Source organism: Takifugu rubripes, chromosome 20 (genome assembly GCF_901000725.2).
Source record: "Takifugu rubripes chromosome 20, fTakRub1.2, whole genome shotgun sequence".
NCBI classification, from domain to species: Eukaryota; Metazoa; Chordata; class Actinopteri; order Tetraodontiformes; family Tetraodontidae; genus Takifugu; species Takifugu rubripes.
Genome location: NC_042304.1, coordinates 16,793,076 through 16,807,979, shown reverse-complemented (window position 1 = coordinate 16,807,979; position 14,904 = coordinate 16,793,076). Strand labels below are relative to the sequence as shown.

Below are 14,904 nucleotides of genomic sequence, written 5' to 3'. Positions count from 1 at the left end.
TCAGGTTTTGCCAGTTCACTTTTCTCGTTTTTATTATTATTGATCCTTCTTTCAAAATGTGTCGGCCTGAACATCAGCACCAGTTTCATTTATTAGTTAAATAAATCTGTCAACACTCGTGATATTGTAATCAGCGAGATAATGCTCTCTAGGTGTGTGTGTGTGTGTGTGTGTGTGTGTGTGTGAGCGCCATTGTTGGAATTCCACTTCTATGGAGGGGGGGGGGGCAACAGGAGGGCCGGTCGGCTGTCTCACACACACTGACGTCATGTCTGGTTGTCATGATGTCATGATTCCAGCCTCAAGCATTCCTGAAATTCCTGAAGGGAGTAAAAAATAACTTTGGGACAAAAGAGGAAACACATGGAAATTTTCTGACCCTTATTGGACGCGTCCAGATCAGGTCTCTCTTTATTTGATCCGGTTGGTTCTGAAAAAGGACGGATGGATACATTTCCATGTCTGAGGAGGAAGTTTAATTCATTGTTTCAATCGGTGGAGCCGCTTCCCCGAAAAGCTGCTGTTATTCCAAAAACCATCCAATAGGGACGAATTAAACACACCTGTAAACTGAAACTGCCTTCGGGACATTAACGTGCACGAGGCTCCGAAGCTTTATTGATAAGATAGAAGGTCTGAGGTGATACATGCTAACGGAGGCTAAGCTAGCACGTGCAAAGTTGAGACTGAACTAATAAACGTAGATGAGATCACCGTAGTGCCTGTGCGCGCGTATGTGCGTGTGTGGGCTCGATCAGCCCAAAGGAGGAGGTTCAGAACAGATGACCATAAAAGGGCAGAGAGGCAGGAAGTGTTGGGGATTCCTCAGTCACGTGACTTCGCGATAGTAGGATGCTCTCATTACACACGCGCGCGCGCGCACACTGAACACACCGTGTGTGTTACTTGCAGACATGAGATGCTGCATGCTCGTTGCCATGACAACAACGTCTTCAGGTTGACCGCTGAGTTCCCTCTGAACGTCCAAACGCTGCATATTCCTGTAACAGTCAGACAAGAACGCGCGCGCGCGCACGCGCTGCGATGATGTGAGAGCACTCACTCGTCCCTCCTGATCTGACCATCACGTCGTTCTCTGTCCGTCTCTCTGATTGGTCTGCAGGAGCAGATCACCGCGGGGCTCAGCCAATCCCGGGGCAGCATGAAGGCAGGCTGACGTCATCGCCCCTGACTCACAATCACCATCCGATCTGGGTTACCATCAGATCACATCACTTCCCGAAACATACCAGCTGACTGTGTGTGTGTGTGTGTGTGTGTGTGATCTAAATGTCAGTGCTGACTCAGCACTGACAGGGAAAACAAGCGCTCCCTGGGTGGGTGGATAGTGGGGGGGGGATTCCCGTCAGCGGTGGTTGGGGCTGAAGGTGGACGTCAGAGGTCAGAGAGGTGAGAGAGGTGAGAAACACCAAGAGAACTGGGAGGTTCTGCTGGATGTTCTGCTGCAGTCCTGGCCCGGTTCTTCTGCATGTTCACAGACAGTCTTGTGCTGATCATGTGATCACCCCGATCTTTGATGTCCACCCTGTCACCAGCGATGTAGCAGGTGACCCGTGCAACCATCTTTGCTGCGGGTCCAGTTCTGGTTCTGGAGGATCTTTGATGGGTGATGGCTCACAGACGTGCCTTTATGTCTGTGACACTGAACGATTGCTGCGGCTGCACGAGGTCACATGACTGGATCCGTCATGTGACCCCTGACATGAGAACAATGATGAGGTTCCTGAGTCACATGACCACATGACTGACACTCAAAGCTGTTGACTTGAGAGCTGCAGCCAACAGGCAGAAACCTGCAGCAGGACCAGACCCACACAGTAACTAACCTACCGGACCGGACGGCATCAGCCCACGAGTGCTGAAGAACTGCCCCAGGTAGCTGTGTGGAACACTGCAGCACCTGTTCCACCACAGCCTTCATCTTCAGAGGATCCCAGAGCTTTGGAAGACATCCTGCCTGGTCCCGGTGCCAAAGAAGACCCGAAGAAGACCCATCCTGTGGCACCGAGTGACTACAGGCCAATAGCACTGACCTCCCACATTATGGAGGTCCTAGAGCGGCTGGTCCCACATTATGAAGGTCCTGGAGCGGCTGGTCCCACATTATGAAGGTCCTGGAGCGGCTGGTCCCACATTATGAAGGTCCTAGAGCGGCTGGTCCCACATTATGGAGGTCCTAGAGCGGCTGGTCCCACATTATGAAGGTCCTGGAGCGGCTGGTCCCACATTATGAAGGTCCTGGAGCGGCTGGTCCCACATTATGAAGGTCCTAGAGCGGCTGGTCCCACATTATGGAGGTCCTAGAGCGGCTGGTCCCACATTATGAAGGTCATGGAGCGGCAGCTCCAGCAGCTCCAGCAGCTTCAGCAGCTTCAGCAGCTCCAGCAGCTCCAGCAGCTTCAGCTGCTTCAGCAGCTTCAGCAGCTCCTGCAGCTCCAGCAGCTTCAGCAGCTCCAGCAGCTTCAGCAGCTCCAGCAGCTTCAGCAGCTCCAGCAGCTTCAGCAGCTCCAGCAGCTCCAGCAGCTCCAGCAGCTTCAGCAGCTCCTGCAGCTTCAGCAGCTTCAGCAGCTCCAGCAGCTTCAGCAGCTTCAGCAGCTCCAGCAGCTTCAGCAGCTCCAGCAGCTCCAGCAGCTCCAGCAGCTCCAGCAGCTTCAGCAGCTCCAGCAGCTTCAGCAGCTTCCAGCAGCTCCAGCAGCTTCCAGCAGCTCCAGCAGCTCCAGCAGCTCAGCAGCTCAGCAGCTTCAGCAGCTCCAGCAGCTTCAGCAGCTCCAGCAGCTCCAGCAGCTCCAGCAGCTCCAGCAGCTCCTGCAGCTTCAGCAGCTTCAGCAGCTCCAGCAGCTTCAGCAGCTTCAGCAGCTCCAGCAGCTTCAGCAGCTCCAGCAGCTCCAGCAGCTTCAGCAGCTCCAGCAGCTTCAGCAGCTCCAGCAGCTCCAGCAGCTTCAGCAGCTCCAGCAGCTCCAGCAGCTCCAGCAGCTTCAGCAGCTCCAGCAGCTTCAGCAGCTCCAGCAGCTCCAGCAGCTCCAGCAGCTTCAGCAGCTTCAGCAGCTCCAGCAGCTCCAGCAGCTTCAGCAGCTTCAGCAGCTCCAGCAGCTTCAGCAGCTCCAGCAGCTTCAGCAGCTTCAGCAGCTCCAGCAGCTTCAGCAGCTCCAGCAGCTTCAGCAGCTCCAGCAGCTCCAGCAGCTTCAGCAGCTCCAGCAGCTCCAGCAGCTCCAGCAGCTTCAGCAGCTTCAGCAGCTCCTGCAGCTCCTGCAGCTCCAGCAGCTCCAGCAGCTCCAGCAGCTCCTGCAGCTTCAGCAGCTCCAGCAGCCTCGCTGCTCTAAGGAACGCTACAGGAAGTCCTTCCTGCCGTCAGACTCTATAATTCACCCAAACATACTCAACAATAATTGTGTAATGTTTATGTTGTAATTTTATTTCATTTTTTTTCTATATTTATGTATATATGCTTATAATGCTTATGTATGTGTATATATATACATATTATAACGTTCTAATCTGATTTGTATTTATTTATTCTGTTTCTATACTTTGTATAGGTTGCTACTACAATTCAATTTCCCTACAGGGATGAATAAACTCCATCTTAATCTTAACGTAATGGGGGGGGGGGGGCTCAGGGGGTCTGAGGGCTAAAGGCTAAACGTCGTATTTCCATCATTTAAACACATGATCACCCAACCAAGAGGCAGGAAGTGGCTCCACGTGGTGCCACAGGCATCTGGAGCCAGACATGCAACAGAGAGACTGTTGTTAGCGTTTAATTGAGGTTCTTCACTCCTCTGCTGACAGTGGTCATGTGACCGGCCCGGTCATGTGACTGTGTCTCAGATGAGGTTAAATGTCAGACTGCAACAAAACAGAGATCATTTAAGTGTTGAGCATGAAAACACGACATGGTGGTGACATCAGAGAAGCCTTGTGAGCATTTAGTCACACTGTCACACGGATCTGTGTGTGTGTGTGTGTGTGTGTGTGTGTGTCAGTGTCAGTTAGTAGCCTGCAGCTCTGTAGCTCAGACAACAAACACTGACAGTAGCAGCAGTTGAACTGAAACCTGGACAGTTCTTAGATTAGCAGCAATTAGCCTCTTTTCAGCCGAGTGTTTTCATATCTCTGTGAGGACCTCAGCCCAGGAGTGGGCCGGTTCTGAATCAGGTTGTGGTGAAGACGGAGAGATGTGAACGTGAAAGGTCGTTCCTGTCGGTGGCGTCAGGAACGACGCGCAGATGAAACTGATGCTATCTGAAGCGCTAATGAGCTGTTTTCTTCTTCTGAGACATCTGTCTGTTGCTCCCCTCCCCCGAGCAAGACCAACATCTGCATACACACACACACGCACACACGCACACACACACACACACACACGCTGAGGAGGAAGAGGGCATTATTAAATCTGTTCTCAGCTGTTTGAGCCTGCAGCATTCTGGGAAATTTGCATAATAAATGACATTGTTCTTCAGTGTGTGTGTGTGTGTGTGTGTGTGTGTGCGTGTGTGTGTGTGTGTGTGTGTGTGTGTTTGGGGGCTCTCAGGCCAGAAGAGTTTGGGCAGGACTGAAGTCACCAGGTGAGACACGGTCGCCACCTTTGTTTCAATTCTGCAGCTTCAGTGGTGGATTTAAGACCAGATGTTTCCAGGGGTTTTAGGCTCCGCCTCCGTTGGCGATGGTGGTTTTCCAGGCGTGTCCAGCAGCAGCTCGCTGTGGCGGCGGACCGTCCTCCACCTCAGAAACAGAAGCTGGAGGGTCCCCGCCACAGCAGAGGGAGCGCTAGGTTTGACATCTAAGAGCGGTTTGGGGTGGGTGGGGTCAGACAGTGGGTGGGGGGGCTGGTCTGTAATTATGGGCTGTAGAGAAACTGCCGAGACTAAATTTAACTGGTTTAAACACATCTTCAAATTCCAAATTTTTCACAACCCCACACACACACACACACACACACTCACTCATGCTGTGGTTTGGCTGAGGGGTGGGGAGAGGCTGATGGGTGGGGGTGGTTAAGGGGGCGTGGCCTGTGCTGGCTAAAAATATCTCAAGGTTATTTATAGCCAGACGTGAAGGATCATTCAGGACTTTCACATCATCAGTCTATCCCTGTGCAGCAGAACCCCGTTCCCATGACAACCTGATCCACCAGGGATGCAGGTGAAACACAGGAAATGTGGCAGATGTACTGTGATGCTCCTTTTCTGAACGTCTGAGTGAGGATTCCCATGATGCCGCGCTGCACTCCTGCTGCTTCTGAATCATCCCGACATGCTCGCTAACGTGGGTCGGGATCTCCAGACGTAACAACGCCGCCCACGAGTCAGCCGCCTCAGTTGTGTTGCCATGGTGATGTGACAGCCAGGAGTCCTCCTCACTGCACGTAAATAAGTGACTAAAGCTAAAAATGCCACTTCATCATCGTCCTCGTCAGTGAGGAGGCAGCTGGGGATGTTTGATGAACACAAACCCCGTTAGCGCTGACTCATGCTAGCACGCACCCTTGTTGTTGCATTGTTAAATTACAAAAACACCACAAACTAACTGCACGCTAGCTAATCTAACCCGACCTCCAGAACCGAAGTCCGACTGGAACTGGTGATCGGCTACCAGAACCCGGTGTGGAACCAACCTGGTTTGGCCGTGACACGAAACGGCTAACTCATCGTAAACTATGATGAAGCTACGCACACATGGATGTTGGGACAAGGACGTCAGTCTCACGCTGTTGCGTTACCATGGAGACCACTGTTTACCTTTAAGGCTAGCAGAGCGTGAGGACGCCGTTGGTTAGCTCAGAGAGGCGTGTGTGTTTATCTACGGGTAAAACGTCAGTACAGGAACAGACGGACCGATCCAGAACCAGAACAGGTTTCTAAAAGTCTCGTGTGCGAGTCCTCTTGCTGCCACAGCAGAGGGCTGTTGCCGTGACCCCGTCTGTGCCCCCCCCCGTCTGTGCTGCCCCCCCCGTCTGTGCCAGGGACGGGCCGGCAGCCAAAACAAACAGACCTGTGACGTCTGTTTGTCCACATTAAAACAGGATGTGATGTCACGGAGATCAAAGGCTGTGATCTCTTGAACAGGAGAGGCTACATGGCAACGCCAGAACACAGCAACAAGAGACGTGTTTAACCGGACATGACTCGCAGTTACTATGGTAACCACACATCTAGCTTCATCACTGACCCGAGGAAACGAGTATAAATTTAGAAGTTGAAGAAATAAACACAATAAATGTCAGACACGATTAGATTTATTGTGAAAAATCACATTTCCACACGACAGAACGGGACGTCACCCTTCCTGGGTGGCGTCAGGTCAGAGGTCACATGTCCCGTGTGCAGCTCCGTGGGTTCAGTCACATGACCCACCTGCTCACCGTCAGTCACTCGACCTTCCCAGAACCTCTGTGCGGCTCCAGGACGTGGTCCGACCGGACCATCCGTTGGACCCATGAAGTGTCCAGGTTTCTGGAACAGACATGCGTCGCCCTCACTCTGGACCAGAATCAGGCAACCTGGACCACCTGGTCCAGTTCGTCTCTCGGTTCCAATTTTTCCTGCCGAGTCAGCTCTTTGGACCCGTCTCCCCGCAGACCTGGTTTGGCTCAGCGGTCCTGCAGCTCCAGACAGGGCACCCACTGGTTCTGACCGCGGCTCTCCTGGCAGAAGCTGCTGACGTGCTGCAGGGCCTGACACTGCAGCGGCTGCACCGGCGGGTTCTGCAGAACCGGAAACATACGGAGCATTTCAGGGGTCCTGCCCTCACTGGGGGTTTGGTGGTCGATGGTGAACAAGAACTGACCGTGACCAGGATGCAGTGCAGGTCCCGAGGCTCGGTACCGACTCCGGCGTCGTCCTCCAGCAGCTGGGTCAGCCGCCTCATACCGGACAGCCGCAGGATGTTGACGTCATTGTCGCAGCAGAACGCCTGCAGAAGCGTGAAGTGGATCTGCAGCGCGATGTCATCTTCATCCTCCTCATCCGTGGCGAGCACGCACAGAACCACGCTGTCCGGGTCTCTGCGGGGCGGGGAAAGACAATGGGTCCGGTTCTGGTTGTGCTCCGCGTCGGCGGTTGGGGTTCCGCGAGAGAACCCGTCGTACTTACACGTTCATGAGTTTGGCGGACTCGTAGACCCCCAGCGTGAGACAGTCCTGCCGCTGCGCCGCCACCAGCAGCTCCTCCAGAGCCTGGCTCACCGGGTCCAGCCTGCACACACACCGAGCCCGTCACAACAAACTTTTAACAGGACCCCATCCTCTCCCGGAAGTGGTTGCATACGCTGCAGAAACTCACCTTTTGTCCCGGTTGCCGGTTCCGATCAGGTCTTCCAGCGTCATGGTAAGGTCCACAAAGTAATCCACTTGGTCTAGAAACAGGTCCAGAGCAAAACTCGGTCAATAATCCTGATGGACTCCGTGGGCTCGTTCACTGCGGTCCGTGTGCAGCCCGGAACCTCTGTGGTGCTGAGCTGAGACCCGCTTTTTATAGCTGCAGCGCGCAGTAGGCCCCGCCCCGGGTACCGGCGCCGTTTCTGATTGGTTCACAGCCGCCACTACACCCGCCCCCTCTACGCTGATTGACGGAGGCTTCGGAAACCCACGTGCGTCGCTTCGGTGGTTCCCAGTTTGTCTCCGAGTCTGTTGACTGGAGTTTTCCCCCCGCATTTACGTCCAGACACCCCTCCCCCCGACCCGGTTCTGCTGAGAGCTGTATTTAGTTCTGATAGAGACGTCTTTGCCTGAGTCACGTGGTCTTTTGTCCGAATTAATTAAAATAATAATAATAATGTAGTAAAATGTTTGATATTTAATTTATTTTAGGTTCCAGCTGATCACATTTGGGTTTTCCAGAATCCCCCGTGACTCCAGAACAGCAGACAGAAGGACACACCTGTGATGTTGGGCACCGACACTCGGAATCACGTGATCAGGGTCACAGACAGCTGTGATAACATTCCCCCACATCTGTGAGTTACACCCCAAACTAGTGCTGCCGCTCTGGTTTTCCAGGGTTTTTCCCGGTGAAATCATTGATTGAGGCGGCAGATTATAGATTATGATTCCAGTTCGATCATCCGGACTCGCGGGGGTCTCAGGTGTGTTCCTTCCTCCGGTACCTGGAGTTGAGTGACTCTCTGCGTGGCAGGAGCCACAAGTTCTCTGGGTCGTGGCGCCCCCTGCTGCTCGGGGCCGTCGTCGCATCAGATTTGTCCCACTTCCAGATGTGTTTGATGTTTCAGGTCATGAAAGAGTAATAGATTACATCAAGTCACGTGGTCCATGGAGATGAAACCCGCTGAAGTTGATATTGTCATCAGCATCAAACCGATGATTGATGAGGGCAATTAACAAGTCATAGGGGTGAAATGGGCATTAACACCTGACCACTGATTAAATCAATGTCACGTGACATCACAAATGATCATCTGAAAGGCGGGTTAACGTTCATTTATCAGCTGATCTCGTGGGAAAACCTTCAAAACAATAGATTCACATCAACAACTCGAGCAGCTTCACCTTCTCCACTGAGGTCGATGGGAAAACCATCAATAGCTAAAATTTAGCAATTTTAGACCTGGTTTCACTCAGGAGAAACATGAAGATCCAACCAGAGCGGTAAAATAAAACCAACCAACATCTGGATGTGAGGAACCTTAAAGCTCCTCTTGTTTTACAGGAACCCAGAAGGACCTTAACCACAGGACCAGGTTCTGTAGTGGGCTGGGCTGGGAGTCGGAGGTTCGTGTCCCAGTTGGGGACCAAATCTTGCACATTTCCAGGGTGCACGTGTTCATGTAAAAACAGCACGTTTGTTGTGACCAAAGATGAACAAGGACTTCTTCTTCTCCACCAAACAGGAACATGTTGTCTCTTTAAAAGTACACAGATTAATTAGGGTTTCATTAATTGTGAAAAGCTGCTGATAGATGACCATTGATGAGTAGATTTGAGTGAATAAACAAGTAATTATTGATGATTTTCAGGTTTAATTTTCATGGAGGACATTTCATTGCATGTTCAGCAGGTCTGAAGCACCAAGTCACAGACCATAATCAACAATACTTCTTCACATTCCATCATTGGTGACACGGCATGCCAGTATTCACGTACCACACCGAACAGCCACGATGACCCCTTTCTACACGGGTGCATGCTGGGTAATGTAGTCTCCAGGCCCTCACAAACTCAGCGCTGCCGGCGAGAAGAAACTACGTTTCCCAGCGTTCTTTGCGCATTTTCTTCCTTCCCTCTTTCCTTCCTGCAGCTTCGGCCCTTTTGCCGTGAAATTAAAAGATGAGCTGCGACCCGAACCTAAACCCAAACCTGTGACATCCAGCGAAATGGCGGCAGAACAGCAGCTGACGGACCGCAGACCCGGTTTAGCGCGTCTTTCCCGGAACTGAAGCCGCCAGGACCGCTGCTGGAGCCCCGCAGCTGCCCGCAGGAGCGGCGGGTGGAGCTGCAGCCTGCCGGGCCAGCCTGTTCTGAGCCGAACCGAACCCTCCGGAGCCGCTGTCGTCTCCCGTTCTGGCGATAATGCTCAGCTAGCCGCTGGACCGAAGGAGAAACAGAACCAAACACTGAAGCCAAAGCTGATCTCCTCCTGTTGTCCCCCTTCAGGTGAGATTCCCACAGCACACCTGAGACGGGTCGGTCTGGTCTGGACCGGTTCTGATTGAGTTTAGATTGAATGCGGTGTTGCTTTGAAATGCTGCAGGTGCAGGTTCTGATTCGAAGCAGTTCTGTCAGGTTCTGTTAGGTGTTGGCAGCTGTATAAACAGGGAGAGTCGGAACACAACAGCTGATCGGACCAGTTCAGCCCAGGTTCAGGTCCATCACAACATCACGTGACCAAAGTAGAGATTCAGAACCATCAAGGGGAGAGATTTTTCATGGCTGTTGGACCCGTTGAACTCCTATCAAAGCGCCTGTGTGCTGGTCAGAGTACTGGACCCGGTATTGGAGCGCCAGCTGATTGGTCAGCAGCTCACTGTTGAATTCACACGAGTCATTTTTGATCACTGATCAATAACGTCCCTGCAGCCGTGGCCCAGGTGGCGGGCGCCGCCTTCTGCATGTCCACGCCATCAGCGGGGGCGGGGCAACAGTGTCAAAGCCCTGCCCACACACCTGACAGGCACCCGTCCGTCATGTTTAGGTCACAGCAAACGAGGAAGAGCTTCGTTTAGGTCAGCTCATTTAAGACATTAAAGGGGCGGGGCTTATTTTGAGTGAGAAGGAGCGTGCACGTGTGTCCCCCCTCTGGTCCTGTCCTCATCCGCTTCTGGTTCTGCAGTCTCCTTCAGGCCCAGCATGGAGCGCTCTGGCAGCATTCAGCTGGACATTCCAGACTTCAGCAACTCGGTCCTGACCCACCTGAACCAGCTCCGGGTCCAGGGGCGTCTCTGTGACATCGTGGTGAATGTGCAGGGCCAGAGCTTCAGGGCCCATAAGGTGGTTCTGGCCGCCAGCTCGCCATACTTCCGGGACCACATGTCTCTGAGCCAGATGAGCACGGTGTCGCTGACGGTGATCCGGAACCCGACGGTGTTCGAGCAGCTGCTGACCTTCTGCTACACGGGCCGCCTGGTTCTGCAGCTGGCCGACATCATCAGCTACCTGACGGCCGCCAGCTTCCTGCAGATGCAGCACATCATCGACCGCTGCACTCAGATCCTGGAGGGGATCCACCTGAAGATCAGCCTGGCCGACCTGGACGAGGAGCCCTTGGAAGACCAGCGGGGGTCCCGGGGGAACCGGACCTTGGAGGCTGTGGTCCGAGGAGGTGCCCACCACGGCAGGCTGCGGCTCCTCGGCCCGCACAGGGCCGCCGAGGCGATCAGCCCCCCCGAGGAGCAGATCAGCCCCACGCTAACGGCGGAGCACGGCGGCGCCGAAGGGTCCGTCCCCGCCGTCAACAGGGCCACCAAAGAACCCATCCTGCGCATCAATCGGGCAGGTCAGTGGTACGTGGAGACGAGCGGCGAGCCGGAGAGATCCGGCAGCGCCGAGGAAGGTGGAGCTGTGGACCAGGTCAGGATCAAGACGGAGCGCGTGGAGGACTGGATCGGGGCCGGGGAACAGCAGCCGGAGGCCGTGGCGGCGGAGGAGGGGGCCACCGTGATGATCGACACGTCGGGCCGCAGCACGCTGGTGCCGGCGCCGCTGGGCGCCGAAGGCGGGCAGAGCACGCAGCCGTCGTCCAGCTTCAGCGAGAGCGACAGGTGAGTGACGGGAGGCCGCGGGGTCGGGCCCGGTCGCCGGGTTCCGGTTAACGTTGGACTGTGTGACAGGTTCAGCCCCACCGGCAGCGTCGTCATGGTGACGGAACGTCAGAGGGCCAAGAGCGAGTCCCCGAACCAGGTGGATGATCTGAGACAGCCCAGCTCCCAGGTACCGGCACCAGAATCCCGCGGGGCTGGACCCGCCTGTTCCGGTCACACCGGTCCGCAGCCTCCCGCTCATCGGTCTTACGTTGTGGTTGTGTGTTCAGGGGGAGGAGCACGCCGCCTTCGACATGGGCGGCTACGAGGACTACCTGAGGGAGCAGGTGGGCGACCGCTGGTTCCGCTACAACCCGCGACTCACCTGCATCTACTGCTGCAAGTCCTTCAACCAGAAGGGCAGCCTGGACCGCCACATGCGCCTGCACATGGGCATCACGCCGTTCGTCTGCCGCATCTGTGGGAAGAAGTACACCCGCAAGGACCAGCTGGAATACCACATCCGCAAACACACGGGCAACAAGCCGTTCCACTGCCACGTCTGTGGCAAGAGCTTCCCCTTCCAGGCCATCCTCAACCAGCACTTCCGCAAGAACCACCCCGGCTGCACCCCCCGGGAGGCCCACAGCGCCTCCCCCGAGACCACCACCGCCTCCCTCACGTCCCGGGGGGGCCCGGGAGACGAGGCCTCGCCCGGCCGGGAGGAGCCCGAGGGCGGGGGCGGGACCGGCGGCGGCGGGGGCCAGTACGGGGAGGGGCACCAGGCCTCCGTGTCGACCACGGGGCCCGACTGAGAGGGGTCCGTCCGGGCTGCTTCAGGATTGATTCTTCTGCTTTGAAACACGTCTACCTTCACTCACAAAGGGACCAGACTGCTGAAGAACCGCCACACACTCCTACAACCTCAAACGCCACACGGCCGTGGTCGCCTCCGTTGACCTTCTGTTACAGACTTTTATATATTTGCCGGTTTTACAGGTTCCTCCGAATTCCTCAGTGCCAGTGGAAAAGTGTCAGTTCACGTTTGCCTCGAGACAATCTGGAGCCGCGGCGCTCGCGTGAAGCACCTGCGCGCGAGCGCCGCTGGACAAGAACGACTGTTGAAGTCCCGTTCCAGTGTGATCCGAGAGTCTCGCCCGGCGTTCGCCGCCACGTTTCTGTTCTCAACAATAGCACCAGTACGGGTACATTTTCACACTGCAAACTCACGAGTTCACGTCTGTCGGACAACATCCAGGAAAATAAGCTCATCCGGAACACGACAGGGTCGACGGGCCACCGCACGCACAACAGCTGAGCTGAACAGGCGGGGTCATCGTACGGGGAAATCGCACAAGTCCGTTTTGGAGAGCTAACTTTAGCCGCACGCTAGCCCGACGGGAGCTAAAGGCTAAACATGCGTTTCAATTAGACAAAAGCGCGTCTCCGTTAACACCGACTGATCCGTCGCGGGCGTGACGCCGGGAACACGTCGTTGCTGTCATCTCTTCTTCTGCAGCTCAAACTGGGAGTCTCGGTTTCAGAATGTGCCAAAACTGCGTCGCCACGAGTCCTTTCTGACGGGAGGAAGTTTGTTTTTGACGCTTCCTGCCGTAGAAACGCCGGCGACCGCCGATCACACTGGATTTAGCAGTTAAACAACTTTAATTTGTTGGTAACTTTTGCCGGTTTTACCAAATTGGTCTTTCGGTGAAAAACCAGCCAACAAAAGAATCAGATCCGGCAGACTCGACAGGAAAACCTCAGATAAGCTACAGCTCGTTTACCTCTCATCACTACGCAATACCGCTGCTGCACCACCAGGGGGCGCTCTGTCCAATCAGAGCTGCACCACACACTCAGATATTTTTATAACAAGCACCTGATTTTTGTTTGTTCTTGGGACGCGTTCTGACAACGTGCGGGACTGTGACTGTAAAGCTTCCTGTTCCGAGACGACCCGATCAGTGAAAAAGTGCTGCCAATAACGACGCACCGAAAACGACCTCTTCATCGGAGCAGCAACACCACACGGAGAGGACGCTGGTTAAGAACCCGACCTGGCCCGAGGGGAATGTTCAAGCTTCTAACGTTCCTGACGTTTCGGAGTTCATTTAGCTAACCTTTGAGGCTTGGCCACCGATGCTAGCAGGCGAGCTAACGGCGCTCTTGCAGCGTGCTCGGCTCAGTCACCCAGTCATGAACCACGTTTTCATCCTGTATATAAGCTACTTGGCTCACGTTAACGGCCGACAAACGGGCCTGGTCAACTTTGTGCGTCATTATGGCAGGAGGTTCTGATCGGGTCTGAACAGGAAGTGCAACTTGTCAGACCACATGGATGTATTAGCCAGGTCACGGAGCCAAACTAACCTCCAGAGGACACAACTCAACTGCCCGTGGGCGGGGCAACTGCCAGCGGGACGGGGCAGGTCGAATCACCTGGCAACCAAAGGAACACAACTTCAGCACTTATCCGAGACGGGAACAAAAGCAGAACTTTTTATATGAACAGAAGATCAAAGCATCGTTTCTTCACTAAATATTTAAGCGTTCTTTACTCATATGACTAATGTCAGTAAGCTAACACAGGCAACAGTAGCACGAAGGTGGCTGGAACTGAAACGCGTTCTCAGTGGACCATTAACGACTTATGCAAGTGACTCCGCCCCCACGCTGGCTCTTCAGGTATACGGGTCCTTTCACGCCATCGTCTGCAAACACGGCAGGAAGTGGCTAACTAGCAGCTGAGGGACGGCAGCAATGGACAATGTGGGTTACCATCAGTTGCCATGGCGACTCCCCACCACTGATGGCTGGCTCTGATGTCGGTGTTACTTAAGATTTAAGAACCGTCGAACAAAAGAAAATTGTTAAATTAGTGTAGAGGTATGAAAAAGTACGTGAAAGGAAGACATTTAAATGATTGTGACGTATTTGGGCCAAATTTTCCTCCGTCTTAATCGAAGAAGGTAAAACCTGTCGTTACGCAGCTTTACTGACGAGCTCGGGGGCTGTGGCCACGCCCCCAGCGGTGACATCACGCCAACAGCCGTGGGTCACCTGTAAAACCACCCTTATTCACCTTCAGCAACATTAGACCGTCTCTGACACGTTTGTCCTGAAGAGGCGAAGCGTCGTCCTCCGTGGGTGGATCCCTCCGACCGCCGTCACTAAAAACATCACTTCCTGTCCCAAACAGCTGGTTCCAGCCCGAAATGTCTTTTCTACATATTTTTACTGTGTAAATCAAAGGTTAAGGATATAAATATTGTGTAACGCTGATCACAACACGCCTAGTTACCAATCAAACATGTATCATGTCATGAGATTACTCCAAATGTAAGCTAATATATCCACATTTATCTAGTAAATTAACTTTTATTACTGTACTTTTCTCAGAGGAGGTTCCGATGGTCCGGAGGACTGTTGCATGTTGTCGACCAGACGGGGGTGGGGAGGGTTGTGAAGGGGCGGGGCCAAATGTAACCGGGGTTAAATGTGAAGCTTTGTTCACCATGACCACTAGATCACTCACATCTCCTTCACGGGAAATAAAGCACTTTATGTGTCAGCTGCCAAAGTCCCGCCTCTTCATTACCCACAATTCAACAGACACGTTGGCGATGGCGGGCGGCCGAGGGCCCGCCGCAGGACGCGTGGATGACCGTGATCCTCAGAAGTGACCGCTGT

The 14,904-nt window shown here is 54.0% G+C and overlaps 2 protein-coding genes across 2 annotated transcripts; one reads left to right on the top strand and one right to left on the bottom strand.

Moving 5' to 3' along the window:
- Positions 1 to 6,238: 6,238 nt before the first annotated feature.
- Positions 6,239 to 7,484, bottom strand: LOC101080011 (growth arrest and DNA damage-inducible protein GADD45 beta). The gene is made up of 4 exons (XM_003977483.3): positions 7,302 to 7,484; positions 7,113 to 7,214; positions 6,808 to 7,024; positions 6,239 to 6,724 (listed from the first exon to the last, which is right to left on the bottom strand). The coding sequence occupies exons 1-4, from the start codon at positions 7,343 to 7,345 to the stop codon at positions 6,611 to 6,613; spliced, it is 477 nt and encodes a 158-aa protein (XP_003977532.1). The 5' UTR covers positions 7,346 to 7,484; the 3' UTR covers positions 6,239 to 6,610.
- Positions 7,485 to 9,258: 1,774 nt separating this feature from the next.
- On the top strand, positions 9,259 to 14,785 carry zbtb37 (zinc finger and BTB domain containing 37). The gene is made up of 4 exons (XM_003977482.3): positions 9,259 to 9,628; positions 10,305 to 11,232; positions 11,302 to 11,401; positions 11,502 to 14,785. Exons 2-4 carry the CDS (start codon positions 10,322 to 10,324, stop codon positions 12,024 to 12,026), a joined length of 1,536 nt encoding a protein of 511 aa, XP_003977531.2. The 5' UTR covers positions 9,259 to 9,628; positions 10,305 to 10,321; the 3' UTR covers positions 12,027 to 14,785.
- Positions 14,786 to 14,904: the final 119 nt, after the last annotated feature.

Bases quoted from the DNA above. Each gene is read 5' to 3' on its own strand.
- LOC101080011 (XM_003977483.3), bottom strand. From the start codon at position 7,345: ATGACGCTGGAAGACCTGATCGGAACCGGCAACCGGGACAAAAG. The intron at 7,025-7,112 runs GTAAGTACGACG...CCCGCCCCGCAG, and splicing joins TCCGCCAAACTCATGAACGT to AGACCCGGACAGCGTGGTTC. The intron at 6,725-6,807 runs GTCAGTTCTTGT...CCGGTTCTGCAG, and splicing joins TGCACTGCATCCTGGTCACG to AACCCGCCGGTGCAGCCGCT.
- zbtb37 (XM_003977482.3), top strand. From the start codon at position 10,322: ATGGAGCGCTCTGGCAGCATTCAGCTGGACATTCCAGACTTCAGCAAC. The intron at 11,233-11,301 runs GTGAGTGACGGG...ACTGTGTGACAG, and splicing joins AGCTTCAGCGAGAGCGACAG to GTTCAGCCCCACCGGCAGCG. The intron at 11,402-11,501 runs GTACCGGCACCA...TTGTGTGTTCAG, and splicing joins TGAGACAGCCCAGCTCCCAG to GGGGAGGAGCACGCCGCCTT.